This window comes from Sitophilus oryzae, unplaced genomic scaffold (genome assembly GCF_002938485.1).
Source record: "Sitophilus oryzae breed Bouriz unplaced genomic scaffold, Soryzae_2.0 scaffold_649_pilon_pilon, whole genome shotgun sequence".
NCBI classification, from domain to species: domain Eukaryota; kingdom Metazoa; phylum Arthropoda; class Insecta; order Coleoptera; family Curculionidae; genus Sitophilus; species Sitophilus oryzae.
In genome coordinates, this window is record NW_022147250.1 from 1,683,556 (window position 1) to 1,702,985 (window position 19,430).

General features: G+C 31.8%; 1 protein-coding gene and 1 long non-coding RNA gene across 2 annotated transcripts; both read right to left on the minus strand.

The window, feature by feature from the left end:
- Positions 1 to 469: 469 nt before the first annotated feature.
- On the minus strand, positions 470 to 19,396 carry LOC115887845 (coatomer subunit delta). Its single transcript, XM_030907361.1, has 10 exons — positions 19,249 to 19,396; positions 19,123 to 19,162; positions 18,626 to 18,849; positions 18,392 to 18,571; positions 15,587 to 15,789; positions 15,065 to 15,220; positions 6,121 to 6,331; positions 3,728 to 3,942; positions 3,448 to 3,652; positions 470 to 738 (listed from the first exon to the last, which is right to left on the minus strand). The coding sequence occupies exons 1-10, from the start codon at positions 19,249 to 19,251 to the stop codon at positions 649 to 651; spliced, it is 1,527 nt and encodes a 508-aa protein (XP_030763221.1). The 5' UTR covers positions 19,252 to 19,396; the 3' UTR covers positions 470 to 648.
- Positions 16,485 to 17,193, minus strand: LOC115887846. The gene is made up of 2 exons (XR_004051164.1): positions 17,072 to 17,193; positions 16,485 to 17,012 (listed from the first exon to the last, which is right to left on the minus strand). It is a non-coding gene; the product is annotated as an uncharacterized LOC115887846 (long non-coding RNA).
- Positions 19,397 to 19,430: the final 34 nt, after the last annotated feature.

Sequence of the window (19,430 nt, forward strand, 5' to 3'; positions counted from 1 at the left end):
AAATTTTTAGTATATACAGTTTGTCAAAAAGTACATATAGCGTAAGAGAAGAAATAAAAACCAATTTTTTCATTTTCGGCAATTTTTGTAAAATACAACATAACCTAAAAAGGGGGTCAAATTGCCTTTAGAATTCTCACATTAACGTTTTCTAACCGTATCAGGTGAGAAAAGTCCAGGAAATCGAGAATCGAAATCTGTCAAATTAAATATCTCGAAAACTGTGGATTTTCGAAACACAGTTTAAATGGGGCGAATATAGAGCTCCTAACCAGAGAAGAACATTGTTCTTCTCTGTCCTAACTATATCCGTAGAGGCTTCACTCGTTGTTTAGCTAGTTACCTTTTCCGAGAGGAAAAACCTTATTTTTATTTACAGCTTTATTTATTTTTTCTGCTGAATTTAATGTAGCGACCAAATGTACAATAAATAAAATGTAATGTTAAACCCTTCAATAATAAAAGAATGTATTGTTAAACCCTTCAAATATAGTTTATTTATAGATAAAAATAAAATACAGAGAAATATTTCTTATATGCTTACAAAAATTAACAAATACATATTAACGCATAAAAGGTTAGTAATTATTTATACACACTTAAAGTATATTGTATCATTCATCTAAGTTAATATTTACTTATTTATATCTAAACTATTTCATATTTATCTGGGTATAGAGCTGATTCAACGGAATATTTAACTGGAGAATCATCATCAACTGATAAAACATCAATGATCTGAAACATAATGCTTATTATACCAAATTATCGAAAAAAAAAGGTGTCTAGGACAGGTGGGGAATGACAATCGATGATAATTTTGGCGAGGTTAAGCCGTAGACGTCATTTACTTTTTAAAGATAATTAATTTTACTCTAATTCATTAAAATGAAATTCAATGCAGTAAACACCTTTAAGAATAAAGACAAAGAAGAGAAGAAAGTGGAGAAAGACCCCAACCTAACATTAACCCGTCTATGATAGTTAAGATTTTTGCATTAGTGTTCTGTTAAAATGTACTGAATATCGTTTTATGATTAATTTGTAGACTGGGCCCTCCAGATTTACTAATATCTAGCAGCAAACAGAAATGTATGTTCTATACCAGTGAAGTAACTCGTTAGCAGATGGATGGTGTTTTTTTTACCATACTTGAAAGTATGATTTTAAATTCGATCTAAGTAAAATGAGATTATATACACAATTCTGTCTGTTATTACTTCTTTACTTACAGAATAACTTCCCTTATTTATGCCCTCCAAGACACTATATTAAATTGGCAAAACTATATCGAATAACAAATCTTTTACACAGATGATTTAAGGAAAATAAAATAGGTACCGTCGTTTGGGGCGAAATTGATCTCCGGGGGTGAGACTGATCACTAGGTTGCATTTTTATTTATTCAAATGTAGAGCGCGAATCGTCGTTTCGTTTAATGTTAAACCGCCAAGTGTGTTTATTGGAAACGTGACCGAAGAGAATGTGTACAGGTCACGTCGTTAAATCGCTGTTTTTTGTCTAAAAAATACATTCAAATTGTTTAACTGTTTTTGCTTTCATTTACAACTTCTAGAACTTTGACACACTGATTACATGGCGCTATTTGTTAATGTTTCTGCAAGTCATATTCCGAAATTTAGTTATTTTCGATAGTGAATTATCAGGTTATACTTTAATTTGTTCGAAGGGGTCAGATTAATCGCTTTAGTACGGGCGAGATTGATCGTCGAATGATCAATCTCACCCCGTGAACAATCTCACCCTGCGTGTTAATTGTGGTAAAACAAGAAAGAACTGTTGGTATTTCTGTCTTGTTTTTGATTCAGAAAATAAATATTTAGTTTGAAAGTCTAATCTTGTATTTTTTTACATCGCAGCAATAATTATTTTTCATTGATCATTCTCACCCGCACCAAACAATCTCACCCCAAATGCAAAAGAATCTATAAAATTTAAACCATGACTTTAAAATAGACAGGGGTTAGATTAATCAGTTTCTATGTAGGTATACGCTTATTCAATGCATTAAATAAAACGTGATCAATCACACCCCACACGTAGTATACACCCCAAACGACGGTACTACAGAAGTCATCAACATTTGCCAATTTCGACTATGGACTATGCAGGAATTTATGGTTTTTGCTAAAATGCCATATATGTAATTCAATCTGTTATTTAATTTGAGTATTTTTAGACTCCTAAACGTAACTAGTAATGGATTGTAAGAAACATTCTGTAATATGTGCCACTAAATTGATCATACTGTAACAAGTTCTTGCTCTAGATACTTTAGGTAGCATTTATATAATTTCATAAGATCTTATTAATATTTTTATTTGAATGGAGATTTTTGCTTTGCTATAACGTTTAATGAAACTAAGAATTATAGAGTTTATCACGTCATGTAATAATAATTGTAATATATAATTTATATATATATATATATATATATATATATATATATATATATATATATATATATATATATATATATATATATATATATATATATATATATATATATATATATATATATATATATAATTTATTTTTTCTCGTAACAATAAATACAATATAAATTTATAATCCCAGTTTACTTTAAAATACATTTTTTACATATAATCAATTTACAATTTTGCTGTTTGTTTCTTTAAAAAAAATAAAAAGTTAATGAAGTTTTAATTAAAATATGAATCTTATGGACTGTAAAAAAACTTATGGATTGAAATTTAAATACGTATGGTAAAGCCTGGTAAACTAACGCAAACTTATTCGCTTAAAAAGGTTGTAATTTATTTTTAAATTGTGTAAAAATCTTCTGCTTTTTAAATGGTGTAGTTTAAAATTCGAGATTTTTTTTTTTTGGAAATAGATTTGTGCGTCTGGAAACGTTCTATTCCATTTTAATCTTCCTATAATTAATGTTAATTTTTAACAAGGTTTATGTCAATTTTTAGTAAATAACCTATAGAGATTGACCTCGCCAAAATTATCATCGATTGTCATTACCGAGCTGTCTTTGACGCCGTACTTTGTACATGGTGTAAGAACTGATTAAAAATTATGCAGTTTGTATCTACTGTTTCATTTTTATTCTGTTACTAAATAAAAATACAGTATATTAAACATGTAAAAAGTAGCAAGCTAACCATATTAGTATTTCTTTTTTAATATTTCCTTAAATTATAAGGTACAAAATCTTCAAAATATATTTTTTTTAGATAGAATTGGAAACATTGTATTGGTGGACTAAATATATACACACATATCTGAAAAAGATGGAGATACAGATACGTGGCAATAGCTATTCCTTTATTTTACCGCTTCCTTATATTTTTTTTTAAATCATACTATTTAGAAATCAAATCAATCATTGTACCAAAAATATATAACAGACAAGAATAACATTATGATACTGCATTTAAATAGTGTATCCATTACCTTAATACTGGCATATGAAGTTCTTGATGTAAATGAAACTGTTAAAGGGAAAAAGTCATCTGGGATAGATTTTGCAACTGTAAATTCTAAAGATCCAGTTTTATTGTTGGCGTCTATTAATGGCAAGTTCCAGATAAGTTGAGTACGTCTCTGTTCATGGATATAAGTACCATCGCATTCGCCCACAACGGGAGTAGAACCAATACTAAAGATATAAACAGTGACTAAGTAATAGTTATTAAATATAACGTAGTTAAATATAAAGTTGCATACAACTTACGGTAACGGAATATTAATATTAACATCAGTTAATTCCAAATTAAGGTGGGCAAGTTCATATTCGATATTTACATCACATCCGCCATCACCGGATTCTGAAGGCCAACAATTAATTAGTAAAGGCACATATGATTCCTCAGTACCTTGTAATCGCCACTTTAGTACGCCTACGTCTGAACGCAAAGGAAAAGGTTTGCTGGATTGTTTCAACCCGATCTGAAAATACATACAAGTTTTTAGAGATAGACCACGAAACAATGAAAAAAAATTGATGGAATAAAAAAACATTTTAATTTTCAAACGTTAAAAAGGGTAGCGACGACATAACTACTATAACTATTCTGAACACCATTTTTTGTTTGGTCAGTCATGTTTGACTTCTGTTGAATTTTTTTTAAGAGTATGTTTCACTTTTCTGTGTTTATTTTTATATGATTTCATGTTTATTTTACAACTGATTTTATGCAAAGTGTATAACAGGAAAGACAATACGTCAAAACTTGAATCACAGTATTCTGAATCTACACTCGTCGGTCAATGGTTTCTACACTCTTTGCTATACAGAGAAGACCAGGCTACTAGTAACATAGCATGTTGCCGGACGAATTTGCGTTTACCCGATTTGCGTTCGTACTCGAGATTAGCCGGCCACACACACAGGTACTTTTGAACGCTCTTGGCTCCTTACATATCGTGCGCGCAGGTCTAACTCGTATGTTAAGGGGGAAAAATACCCACGCTCTAAATACGCCCGCCTTGCGCGACGTCCAAGATAACAGGTCTACTCTTGTTAAATTATTTCACGTGTGTGGAGCGTTATTATTTGTTCTTTTGCTAAAAAAAATAGCAATTATGGCAGACACAAGATTTTGGAGTAAGGAGATTTTAACCCAGTTTATAGAAATAATATAGAAAACATCCAGCGCTCTGGATAATAAAAAGCCAGGATTATACCAATAAAAATCTGAAAGACAAAGGTCACCGTGAATTAATTGAGTTGTGTAAGCAAGTTATAGAAAACCCTGATAAGAATTTTGTTTGTTTTTTATTTCTTTTCTTTAACCAGTTTTTTTTCCATTTCCGTTTATTTATTTCTCTGTCTATGATTCCAATATACGTTACAGCCATTGCTATAATTTTTTTTGTTATTCATTTTCCCCACCTTTGAGCCACACCAAAAATATCAAACACGTTAGAAATCCAGGCTCGCACTAATTTTGACCAGGTATGTCAATATTTATCTCCATAAACACACACTCTTGGTATGTACGTCAAAGACCCTCATCAAAGTACTGCCATTTAATATTTTCGTTAATGGGCAACAGCGTTCTGGGCTCGCCACAGACTTGGCTCGCATTCTTTGCATGGGCCATGCTAAAACCTTCTCCAAAACGCTATGTGTGTGGCAGGCTATCCACTGCCAGGCTATCCACTAGTCGGCTGGTCAGGCAGTACGCAGTTGCAGTTGTGCTTGGACGGGTCGGTCGTGACAGACTAGGAATACGACGCGAGGAGTGCCCAGTATTTATTATTTTCATTTTAAGTGTTTACCTTCACTTAAGGTAACATTTAAAAAACTAAAATATTACTCGAATAAAAAAAAGCTATAACAAGTGTTCAAAAACACCACCTTTTTGTGCTAGACAGAAGCCTAGGCGGTCGTAAAATCCCCGTCTGACATTGGCTAACATATTAGGGCTAATAGTTTGGAAAGCCTCTCGTATTTTTACTTGAATCTCATCCAGATTATTAGCCCTATTATGACCATACACTTTGGATTTTACATAACCAAAAATAAATCATTGGGAGAAAGATCTGGTGATCTAGCGGGCCACAAAATAGTTCTATGTCCACTAATTAAACGGTTTGACTAAAACGGTAAAGACCTATTTTGGAAGTACCATTTTACAATTTGAATTTTACACGAGAACTGTCGCGAGAATCTATATATTCGTTTTGGCTATTAAAACACGAATAAATACAAATTCTGAAACATTCTTATCACATATCTACCTATTTTTATTTTATGGCATTTTTTCGTCTGTTTTTTATCCGGCGGACGGGTATACGCTAATTCGTCCGGTTCTGCCTATGTTACTACTACGGTGGTATATTGATGGTAGATTAAATTAGCTATTCGTCTATGGTTACACAAGAATATTTAGTTTTAATCATTGGGTCTAATATTAAAATTGCAATATAGGAAAAAATATACCCCAAACTTAAAAAAACGTAAATCGTAAAACTACAAACGCTTTCCAAAATCTAGGAAAGCGCAAATAGGAAAGTTTGGAGCAACAGTTACTAATCAGAAGTTCGCTTTTAATCCACGATGTTGCGCCTAATGAAACTCTAAAACTCTGAAACAAATCTAATTACTTAACAGAATATTACCTGCGAACGCATTTTAAATAACTCCTTGTCAACTTGTGGATGGGTTTGTAATTGCACTCCTCTAGTATCCTTATTTTCTAACTGTACTCGGATTCTGCCTAGTTTTTCATCACCAATATGTAACGTCACCAAACCCAATACTTCAAATTGTTGTACACCACCATCTCTACCCATACGAACAACAAGTTTTTCCTCTAATCTTAAATGTACACTGCAAAAATGTAAACTATATTATAGTAATATTCATAATATTTTACACTTGTATTATTAAAAACAAAAATATATTTTTATAGGGTGTCCCAATTCCCAATATTCAGTTGACATAGAATTACTACGTATTTTTAGAATCAAAATAAGTTCATTGGACACAATTTACCTCTATACAAAAGTACATCGTTTGTCCGTTAGAGGGCATCAAACACATTTTTTCAGATATTTAAAGAACCGTTATTCCGATTTGAATGAAATTTTGGGTGTCTATGTTTTGCTAAGTACTTTTAACATTTATTTGACTTTCACAAAAATCAAGAAAAATTAGGGAAGGGTGAAAACTACCCCCACCCCTACATTAAAATTTATGTGGCGTTTTTTACAAGAGACAAAAAATGTTGTAAATACCAGAGGGCCCATTTTGCGAAAAGAAAATCTGTCGTCGCGTCGTCGGTGCGGAGTTGGAAAATTTTTACATTAAAATTTATGTAGGGGTGGGAGTAGTTTTCACCCATCCCGTATTTTTTCCTAATTTTTGTGAAAGTCAATTGTTAAAACACTTACTAAAACATATTCACCCAAAATCCTATTCAAATCGGAATAACGGTTCTTTAAAAATGTGTTTATAAGTTTGATGCCCTCTAACGGACAAACGAAACACTTTTGTATAGAGGTAAATTGTGTCCAATAAACATATTTTTACTCCAAAAATACGTAGTAGTTCTATGTCCAAGTACGTAGTAGTACTATGTGAAAGTTAATGTTTTTATCGATACAAGTTGATGTGTTCTGTTTTTAAATGCTTACGGCGAATAACATTGCTTGCAAAAACAGACGGATAATTTTCCATTTAAATAAAGAATAGGTGGTATAATTTATTTAACATTTCAATTTAGAAATTGTAGGAGTTTCAAAAAATCAAGATTCAAGTATCAATTTATTTATGTTAATTTTTCAGAGATTCTTTCCACTACCAATATCAGCTTAGATATTAACATTTATTTAATCTTTAGAGGTGTAAGGGATGATGGAAAAATAGAGATATGCCAGTCCTTCTGACAATCTCAACTGTACCTAACCTAACCTACCACCCTGCTAGGTAATTAACGAAGCTCTGTCGACCGAATGACTGCCGGACTAAGCTAATATTAGCCAACAGCTTCGGGTGGAGCAGCTGGTAAGAGGAAAGGGGGCTTCCTTGCCTTGGAATCAAGAAATCTATCCTACAGGCGGATGAACTAATAAATACTGTACATAGATAAATGAAACAAGTTTAGATTGGAAAGTGCCCATAAGGAGAATGTAAACACTATTTGGCGCTATTGTTGCAACGGTCGCGACCCAAAGCTTTTGAAAATTTCGGAGCGGTTCGGCTTTTTCCGGAATTATATCGCCAAATATTATTTCTTCAAATTTATTATTATATATTTTCTTTTAATTTTATAAATAAAATACAGTGTATTGCATACAAGAAACTTTATTTTATATAAGGACATGTATGAAATACCTATGAAACATTGTAAACCTGCGTTATACTACGATCCACGATGGCAGTTGCCACGAGTTTGCAGTTCACAGTTTACAGCACAGCTTTTTGAGTTTTTAATGCCACTTTTTCACAATTATCACGGGTTTGAGTAAATAAAACTTAAATTAAACTCTCAAGATAGCAATATGAGAGCGGTTTAGATTTTGAAATATTTTATAATTTTTGAAGATTCTTGACATAAGATATGGACAAGTAAAAATTATATCTGTTTTTGTTTGCGGTTGTTATTATGAACCGCTATAACAGCGCCAGATCGCGTACAACGGTCGCGACCCAAAACAATTTCGCGACCCAAAATTTTGACGGGCGTTCCAATCTAAATTTATTTCCTTTATCTATGATACTGTAATACTAGTCAATGACATAGAGATAGGGATGTTCGGTCCTAAGATTTCAGGACTGGTATCCGATACTACGAAGTACCAGTCCTACAACCGGTATATCAGTTCCAACAATTAGATCGGTGGGACCGATACTGAACCGGTATACCGGAAGATCGGTCGGACCGATACTGAACCGGTATACCGGAAGATCGGTCGGACCGGAAGACCGGATAAACCGGAATAACAGTTTTGGTTGTTGTGTCAGTGAGCATATACAGCATGATACTGTATTAAAAAATGTAAATATATCAGACAATAATTGTTTCTTTAATTGGTACAGAAGGTTTGTTAACGTTCTTGTCCTCGGAGCCTTCGAGAAGCCGTGACTTTTTAATACGACCGCCCAGTATCCGCCTGTAATACTGCAGTGTTAATGACCAACTCCGTATCTGACGGATTGAAAAAGTTAACATCTTATTTGTTAGTACATATTTGTAATAAAACACTTTTATATAATATAACTGTCGGATTCACACTTGAGAGGCAAAGTATATTTCATTACATTACAGAAAGTATATTTCAAAAATAAATCGAAAAAGTTTTTTTCATTCAGTTGGAAAATAACATTAATTTTTTTTAATACCACATTTAAACATGAAATGCATTTTTCTTTAATACGGCAGATTCTTGTATTTGTATGTGAGTTTTGTTATGAGAAGGCAATAATTAAGCTATAATGATGCTATTATATTCTAATAAGATAAATATTTGTTATATTTATTACTATACAAAAACATATATTATAAAAAACTACTTGGGTACCGAAACATATTCTGCGTTCGAAAAGAAAAATATTGAAGAAAGAAAAATATTATACAAGAAAAATATTGAAGCAAGAAAAGGTGTATCCCGTATGCCACTAGATTCGAGTAGCAATCGGCGCTCACAGATTTCTGGGCCTGAAAGTGAGAAATGTGCGACCGGCAGGTTTGGGTAACGACGAGTAGAAAATGTAGAATATTAAGTAAAATATGTATAAAATCTGAGAACAGGTACAAAATCAATTTTGTATATTTAAAGCCATTTTTTTCAATTTTGAATTTTCTTCCTTGGTATTTTTTTTAATAAGCTTTTCTATAAGCGTTAAAACTGTAATATGTGTGCGGGCGCAATCTATTCTGTGACAATAAAAAATGCAGGTCCGTATTTAATTTATTATTATTTTAATTTTTGTACCAAGTACACGCTCGCCGAGGGGATCCGAAGCGAGACAAGGCGAGTGTGTATTTGGGGCTCTCGTCTTTCCTCGCCTTGGGAGCGCTCGGTCTAGAGGCGGTCTCCAGCACGAGTCAAAGGAGGCGAAAGCAATAGAGAAACTAAATAAAAGAGAGACACAATAGATTTTATATTTCTCTATGGTGAAGTAAGTAGGAGATCCCGCGAAAATGAACACGGTGCTCTCGGGAGATCTCGGCATTCCTTAATTCGTCTTCTCAACTGCCTTTGATTTGATGCCTATTTTAGGTATTTACATTATTTAATACAGTGGATAAACGATTTTAGTCAAAACACCGAAAAATCTGTAAGAGAACTGTAAAAATATCTTTAATAGTCACTTTCCGGGCCGTTTAAGAAAGAAAAACACGTCTATTAAAAGTTATGCACGAGATTTTCATTCAGTTTGATGGAAAGTCTTCAAAGGCATATGTATGACTGCCAACCTAATATAAACACCCATTAGTTTCCATAAGTATCTACGTTTATTTTAATAATTGAGAAGCCATCAAACAAAACGAAATAAATACATTTTGAGATATTAGCAAAAAACGTGTCGTTATTGGTATAAACCGTCGTTATTGCGTCTTTTAAACAAAAAAATATAATGTACGTTAAAGGTATTTTGTTACAGACTTTCTAGACACTATTTTCGCTTTTTTCTCATCATTAACATAAGAATTATTACTCTAATTAAAAAATTATTGATTAATCTCTTTTATCCTCAGTTAAACATAAAGATTTATTTTTTATAATGTAAAATAGTTTGTTTTAATATTATTAGGTAAAATAGCAAATATTTTACGTTTATGCAGCATTATGTTGTTTTTTTATTTAATCTATTGATTCTTTTATTAATTTTTTTAGTAAACCTGACCTCGGCAACATAAAGTCAAAATACAGTTTGTGTTTCGATCCAAGTTACGTCATCATTTTCAACGTCGTATTGGTTTTCATGATTTTTTTCGTATTGGTTTTCATGATAATCTGTGACGTAACAGCCAAGGATCAAAAAAATAAAGCGTAGATGAGTACGCGTCTATAAAATACCAGAAATACAATTTAAACAAAACTAATCACAGGTGGATTTATCCCTTTTCTGTTTGAAACTAATATATGCAATTTGATTTTGTGGATTTCCCTGTTTTTATTTTATTTTCTCGACTTTCAGGTTGGTTATAAATGGGATTTAAGAAAAAATGTTGCCCAAATTTTTCCGAAAGTTGAGCGCCTGATTAAACTGTGTTTTTGCGCTGTGTCGGGGTGTCTCGCTAGACCTCGAATTTTTTGTGGCGCCTCGGGTCCCCTCGGCGAGTTTGTACTTCTAACAAAAAAATACTATCAGATACCTAATAAAGTGGCTATGAGAATATGCAACTGTTATGATTAAAGTACTAAATAAATAAGAATAAGTACTAACTGTTGTGATTAAAGTATTTGGGAAATAAATATTAACTGAATAAACGGCTTTCAATATACAAAACTAATTTTCTAAGTCTGGACCTGTAAAAAATGTAGAAAATTAGTTGGTGTAGAAAACTATTTTCTACGTGTAGAAAATACGGTAAATATATCAAATTTTCTACCTACCCAACTCTGGCGAGCGGCCACGCTAGGTTAGACAAAAGCCTGGCGCGGAAACTATGCGACCAATCCATAATAAGAAAAAATCATTAAATTAACAACATGGAATGTTCAAAAATTATATCAGGCTGGTAAACTGAAAAATGCAGTATTGAAAATGAACAGACTTCAGATCGATGTCTTAAGCATGAATGAAATCAGATTGTCTGGAAATGGAATAACTAAAATAGATTGTGCAGTAATATATTACACTGATTGAAATAGTGGTAAGGAACCTTTAACTGGTGGTCTTCTTCTTCTTACAGTGCCATACTCTATATAGAGCGTCGGCTACCTCTTGCATGTACAAGGTGTCCCACTAAGAATAACTCTCGGCTGTATCTCGGAAAGTATTAGCCGAAGGACTTACGGAAAAAAATATTTATAACTAAAGGGGCTATGAGAAATTGCTGGAAATTATTTACAAGTTTGTAAAACGGCCACTAGGGGGCGCAACTGCTATGGAAAATAAGAAAATAGAATTTTTATGGAAAATTGCCTAGATAATGGGTACTATAAATTATAGCTTCATAATTTTCAGTAAATTTTGGATTTTTTTTGTTAAACCAATTTCCTCTATGTGCTAAAATAAAGTGGTGGGGGAAGGTTAGATCTATCTTTATTTAAATGTTAATAACTCCGGACTAGATGATCAGAATCCAACAAACGAGGGCTCCTTTAAAAGAGCGTTTCTTACTCTATATCATACCATAAAAATAATAATAATAAGGTTTTGAATCTAGACGCTAGGGGGCGCTTTCTTACAATTTAACAAACATAGCGCGATTTTTCAAAAAAGTTAAATACGATAGTATATGTAATTTTAGCTAATAGTAAAGAGTAGTAAAAGTATCTTGATATCTTCTTTCAAACCGAAGATATTAGCAAAATTATAATAAATACCAAAAAATAAGCCCATTACAACTTAATTACCTTATTTTTTACAACACGGTATGAGGAGCCCTCTTGATTATGCCCATTCTAACAAAAAAGTAAGATAGAAACAGTTGGTTTATCTTAAAATCGACGAAATACCAGAATACCATAATACCAGATGTATTAATATCTAATAATTAAGATATTAATAACAGTGAACATGAATCGATGATTCAGTGAAGTCATGGTAAGCTTTGGAAAAAAGTTGCTTTTGACGTAATAGTATAAACGTCAAATTTTTATTAGACCTAACCTTCCCCCACCACTTTATTTTAGCAGATAGGGGAAAATAATAATAATACTAACGGAACAGCGGATTTATTCCTCGAAACTGAAGGCTTTATGTTATCAATCCAGGACGAGGTCATAGCTACGAGGAACTACAGAAAATTCATCCTAAAAGAACCGAATGTAGAAGATCAATACCGGAGATGTCATGAACCTGGTGAAACTATCCAGCACGTGACAGCTGGATGTCGAGTACTAGCTCCAACCTCCTACCTCCAAAGACACGACCAAGTAGCGAAAATCATTCATCAAAAGTTAGCAACCCTTTGTCATTTAAAAGAAGATATTACACCTTATTACAGATATGAACCTGAAAATATGTTAGAAAATGCCCACTTTAAACTCTACTGGAAAAGAAGTATACTTACTGACAAAACAACTCCGCATAACAAACCAGACCTAACATTCACCATAAAAGAGAGGGCATTAACTTACCTTATAGATGTCGGGATTCCTAACACCCATAATCTGCAGTCTACATGGAGTGAGAAGTTAAATAAATATTAGGCACTAGCTGAACAAGTTAAAAGCTTATAGAAGCAAAACGAAGTGAATATTGTACCCATTATAATTTCATCAACGGGCGTAATACCAAAAGCTCTCCACCATAGTTTAAAAAAGTAAGATCTTCCACCGTTACTCTATATACAACTCCAGAAGGCTGTTGTTCTTCAAACAGCAGCAATAGTAAGACGACACCTTAAACTTTAATAAACCAATAGAGCGTTAGAAACTTGCATCACCGCCGTTTCTTACATATTATACCGTATAAAAATACGTGCGCAAACGATAAAATGGTTCTAATAAAAAAAAGTCCAAAATTTACTGAATATTATGAAGCTGTTATTTATAGTACCCATTATCTAGACAAAATTCTGTAAAAATTCTATTTTCTTATTTTCCATAGCAGTTTCGCCCTCTAGCGGCCGTTTTACAAACTTGAAAATAATTTCCAGCAATTTCTCCTAGCCCCTTTAGTTATAAATATTTTTTTCCATAGGCCCTACGCCTAATACTTTCTAAGATACAGCCGAGGGCTATTCTTAGTGGGACACCCTGTACATACTTGTGATGTGTGTCATCAGTGTTTCACAAGTACACGGGACCCAAGGATACCACGGGACCTACAGTTTATCGCCGAATCCGAACGGCACTATTTGAGAGGCTGTACAAGGCAAATATACTCAAGGTGGTTTGCCATGGCTGGGATACTTAAATGGAAATGACGGTTCATTAAAAATAGTTTTTCCTCCAAGATGCAGAGGCGCAAAATATCAAAACTGTCAATATTAACAATGCAAATGTCAATATCTGACAATAATAAAATTTGATTTTTAACTGTCACTCAGAGACGCTTTTGTTATAATTTTACGGTTTGATTTGTCGAATTATTGTAAAATTAAATTCCTTCAGAGTTTTTGCCAGTATTCTGTTTTAGACAATGTTTTTTAAAAATGGTGGGACAATTTGTGTTTTGTATAGACTCTTTATTATTTTTATCATGGAGTTTAATTGTTGTACACTTGGTTTCCGAAGGATACAATGGTAAGTAAATTAAACATATCTACTTACAGTTATAGATTTTTTAAATTAGTACTGCTAATAAATGCTACTTGCTAAGCAGTTATTTAATTTTTTTTACGGTGCATGTAAGGAATTAAGTACGCGCGTTGTGTTATATTAGCATGATTAGCAGATTATTACATCTAATTTAATTTGTTTTTATTATTTCAGGTCTCAAACGGAAACAAACTGGGAATCTTGCCTACACCAAAATTATATAGCCGTTTCCAATTCACTTCAAAGGGATTAACAAAGGGAGGAAAATGATGTAAAACTGCCTGCTATTTGCTGAAAACCGCCAAAGATTAAATTATAACTGTAACAACTTAATATATATACTATTTCTAGTCTTTTTAATATATTTTTTAATTAATATCCGACATATAAGAACACTTTGTATGCTTTTAATTAAGTTGATTTATCGTTTATAATATGTTCGACCTAATTAAAAGCACACAAAGTGTTCTTACATGTATATCTAAATTTATTTTAAATTAACTAAAACAACCCCCCCTCCCCGCACCCCTCTCTTCCGTTAGTATTTCTTCCTCCGACTACCAGAGGCGCTCTTGTATAATAAAATTGAAATGTATTATAAGTTGCCTATCTATTTAATAGTATAAGTCTTTTATCTATGGTGGTTTGCCATTGCCTTCCTTGAGGTGGCGGCTCGTTGGTCGCTCTATTTAGATAAATAAATATTTTTATTTAAATAAATAAAGCGATCGTACTGGCTGGGGATCGAACCCCGTACCTTCTGCTCCGCAGATCGACACACTACCGCTGGAGCTACGACCGGCCACCAATGGTGGTAAAGAAGACCTAAATCATCGACATGGGACTGCTATAATGTGTAAATAATTTCGTACCGTACTTTGAAAAATGTGCTGTCTTACAACTGCATGGTCACCCATCTAACATCAATATCATACAAGTTTACACACTGACACCTGATAAAACTGAAGACAGCGTCTCAGCATGAAAAACTGTTTAACTTGATTGATAACATCTATTAAATATTACAACCAAGTTTTAAGAATTGGCAAGCCTCTATTTTAAATCAACAGCAATTTTTATATTTTCAATTGAAACTATTTTATTATTTAACATTAGAATGTTTCTGTAGATCTCTCAACAGATCATTTAGGTATACCTTTACATAATGAGTAATACTTACTCGTTAATGTCGGATTTAATCTGTGGAGTTTTAGAACCTGTCTGGGAAACGCTGTTAGAAATAGGTGTAACTACTTTCTCTCCTTCCGATTTTAATTGATCTACAAATGATTCCACATCTCGACCTTTTCCTCCTAACTTCATGCCACGAGGTTTTCTAAAATAAAGTGAATAAATGTGAATAAATGACAAATGAAAGTTTAAATATTATAAATTATGAATTAGAAATTTAAACAATTAACATATAATTCTCCAGATAATCTTGTATTAAAAATTTTCGACAGATTTCCAATTAAAATTAAAATGTGTACATTATTAAATATTTTTATGAGTTAAAAGAATTTTATTATATATGATTTAGGGAAATTTTATGATTAATGTATGTATGCATTATTTGTTAATTTAGTTCTTTTAGGTATTTTCATTTTAATTTCTTATTGTTGACTCTTAATCTGTAGTTTATATTAACATGTATTATACATTTCAATATTCATTTTTGAATAGTAAGCGTTCTTATACTTACTGTGTAGGTGTATATACTGGTGGTTTAACATCATTTACAAGTAAATCATTTGGAGCAGGTGATGAATAGGTATTTGTATTAGCTCCAAATCCGCCACTACTTCCATATGATGGTTTGATACCTCTCTTAACAGCTTCAATTTTCTGTCTTTGCAACTCTTTAGCTTTTTCCCTCATTTTTAGTTTTGCTTCCCTCTCTTGAGTCTATATAACATTATTACATTCAATTATTAATACTCAAAGTAATTCTCTACAAATATTGAAAATTGTAATTTTTTTACAAAAATTTGTATATTCTTTTATTTTGCAGCTGTAGATTTCAAACCTGAAATTTTTTGGATGTCACCAGCTATTACATTACGTGCGAGGAAGTCCAATATCGTTGTTGTTGACAAAGATATAAAAAAAGTTTTATGCAGATGTTGCATGATTTATAATGGTGCATATTCTAAAAATATTTTCTTGTATACAGGGTGCCCACAAAAAAGTGATGATAAAGTATTAAGTTTTTTAAATTGCACCCCAATTTTTCTATACATTCGGATTTTTATTCGGATGAATTAGTGTTCAGCATAAAATACTGTACACTATTTTTATTTGAAGCACTCCTGCGGTGTTGCCATTCTATTTCTTATTTACTAAAACTTTGGCTAAAAACACTATATCCAAAAAGTGGTTAAAACTAGAGTGAATATAACTTTATTAGGCATTCCAAACCACGTGACTTTAAAATGGCGGCCAGGGGCAAGGTCAATGAAGCCTATCAGCTGTTCTGTCATAATTCTATGAATTGAGGTTTTAGTTTTGTATTCAGTTTATATTTTTTTAATAATAGGTATAGGTACATACCTATTGGGCCATCAGTATGTGTAAAAAGTAATAGAAATAAATAAAAAGTATCTTTCTTATTGTTTATTTGACAATTGTATATTTTTGTTAAGGAGTATAACAGTATATACTACATATTCGTTTATTACGATATATAAACAATAAGCTAATTTTGCAATTTACACTCGTGAAAATAAGAATTACAATATAATGTTATAAATAAATAAATATTTGAGTAACAATCAATAATACATTGCGATTCCTAAATGCCATTTTAAAACAATATGTTATATTTTTTTAGAGCATCGTAGATGGATTGTACATTCTATTTATAAGGTTTTATACCTTTTGTAATAAAAGACACTTTAAAACGATAAGCCAAATCTTTTAAACTTGCTTAGAGCTGTCGTTTGTGTAAACGGTATGTAATCTGCAATAAGGCAAAATTACTAATTTTAGATGTTGCAAAACTAAGCTACTCAAATTTGTTGCATAAGTCATCCATCGTGATGTATGTTTGTACACTAAAACTGTGTTAATTCTGTTACATCTGTTTCAATCACCCAATGAGGTTCTGCTTCAGACGTGTTAAGAATGGCCTATAATAAATATCAAAATTAGTATATTTTAAAATCTGAACAGTTGTCAGTAATCTCACTTCATATTGTACTTTTCTTCTTTAGTCAGCCCTTAGTTTTCTCTCAATATCATCCTTTTCTCAGATTTGTACAATTATGACCCATGTCTTGTGGCGGAACCAACTCAATCTGGATGATTTTCATCTTCTTAAACTAACAAGTTTTCCTAGAAATAACAATTATAAACTTGTAATATTCCACCATTATTAAAACAGAAATATCAATAAAGAATTTTTGATTACAGACCTGTTAGAAAGTGTTTGCTACACACCCTCTGATTTTTATTATAAACCACATATTAAATCATCTCCTTTTATAGCTGCCATCCAAAGAGAACGACGATTCTTGGACAATTAATTTTGTTCTGTTAAGAAGCGGTGATTTGTGGTCGTAGGGACACAATAAAAATATAAATTGTCTTTTATTTGCTCGACTTCCGACACGTAATCGGCATCTAACAAAACGTCTTCAAATATTATGTTTCTCGCAGAATTTATATCCTGGCTATCAAAATTCACTATAAACGTGTTAACAACTAACTACTGAGGCACAATATGAACTGAAAAACACTATAAAATGTATTAAATATAACTTAGCTCTGGTTTGACTACCACAAGGCCAAATGTAAATACAGCCATGTGTGCCCCCAGCGGCCATATTGGATCGATTTTGACAGGTCGTTGGAATGCCTAATTAATACTTAGTTATATTTTCCTAAACAACAAGGATAATAGAATAATGTGAGATGTTTTAAGAAAATATATCAGGAATTTCTATATTTTCCAGTCAACTTTACATTAAGTGTATTTACATTTTGTTTAGTGATTTCCTAAATAAAATAGTATTGGTTAGAGAGGGTGTACTTATTATTATGTTTAAACCAAGTTAAAGGTATAAAATACAATACATATAATAGCACCACCACTGGATATTTCAATACTTGTCAATATTTTGACTGTTTCCATGGAGGGACATAAAATTGGGACCAACTTGCTGGTAATTCACACAGAAGTTTTTACTTATGTGGCTTAAGTATAGTCTAACATGTAACTGTAACAGAAATCTTAAACTAAATAAATAAAAGATATGGCTGCCAGCAAAAAACTCCTTTTTTGTCACTAAGTTTACAAAAAACTAAATATTTAATTTTTTTTTTAAATATGGTAACAGACCGCCCATAAACATTCAGAATCATAATCTGAGTACAAAATAGAATGTATATCTCGATGTATACAAATTTTCATGAAAAATAACAATTTACAATATACTTAACTAACATATTAAAATTTTTATGTACATATGTATGTTTGATGTAATTTGTGAAAAATAAAATATCATACCTGTCTTACAGCTTGATACACCCTCTCTTCGTGAGAATCCATTTCAACAAAGGTTCTTATTTGTGATAAATTAACACTTTCTCTATATCCTAGTGCAACTATTTCATCAAAAGCAAAAATTAAATTAAATGCATTATCTATAATTTCATTTTCTTCTAGAGATTTACAGTATTCTGGAATCTAAAATTGTATGTCTTTATTAGAGCAATTAAATACCTTAGTAATTTAGCATACAATTCTGGCAAAAAGTCGAAGAGTCTCTAAATCTTCCAATATGTTACTAGCTCTTGTAGTAATTAGTAACATGTAGAGTCTCTCAATAGGTTGATATACATAACGAACTGAATCAGTTTCTACAAATGTATGCTGTGTTCCAGTGGGTATTAATTTGGGAAAAGCTGCCAGTAATCCTTCTATACGTGCCTTAGTCATTTCCACAAATTGTCGAGACACTATTGCTAAAAATTATGTTTCAAATGATTACATATAATAATTTTATTAATCCCAACAATTAAATTAATTACTATAGAATTCAGTCAAGTGATAGATTTAAAATCCTATTGGATAAAATCCTAATCTACCCATTGCAACACAACCATATAAAACATAATCGTAAACAATATACGGGTAATTCTAAATGTTTATATAAATATAATCTACATTATTAATAATGCTGTATGTATGTGCCTTACAAATTGCAAAATTTATGAAAAAGAACAAATTTTACTCACTTTTGCCTGCTTTTGTGCAGACGGCTGCAGCGATTAGCACCTAAAATAAAGTGTAAATAGTATCAAATTCTAGCGCTGTTTGTAGAGAAAATTGGATCAAAAAATACAGCCACTATAATTACCTACCATTTTTCGAATTAAATGTTAATTCATCTGAAAAAAACCATTTACACCTTCCCAAAAATACATAAGAATAGATGACGTTGACATTCATATAACATGGTTCATTTCGTATGACGTGACAAATCATTGAAAAATGTCATAACTTATTTCTTGATCTATGGTCATTCCAACTAGTACGATTACCA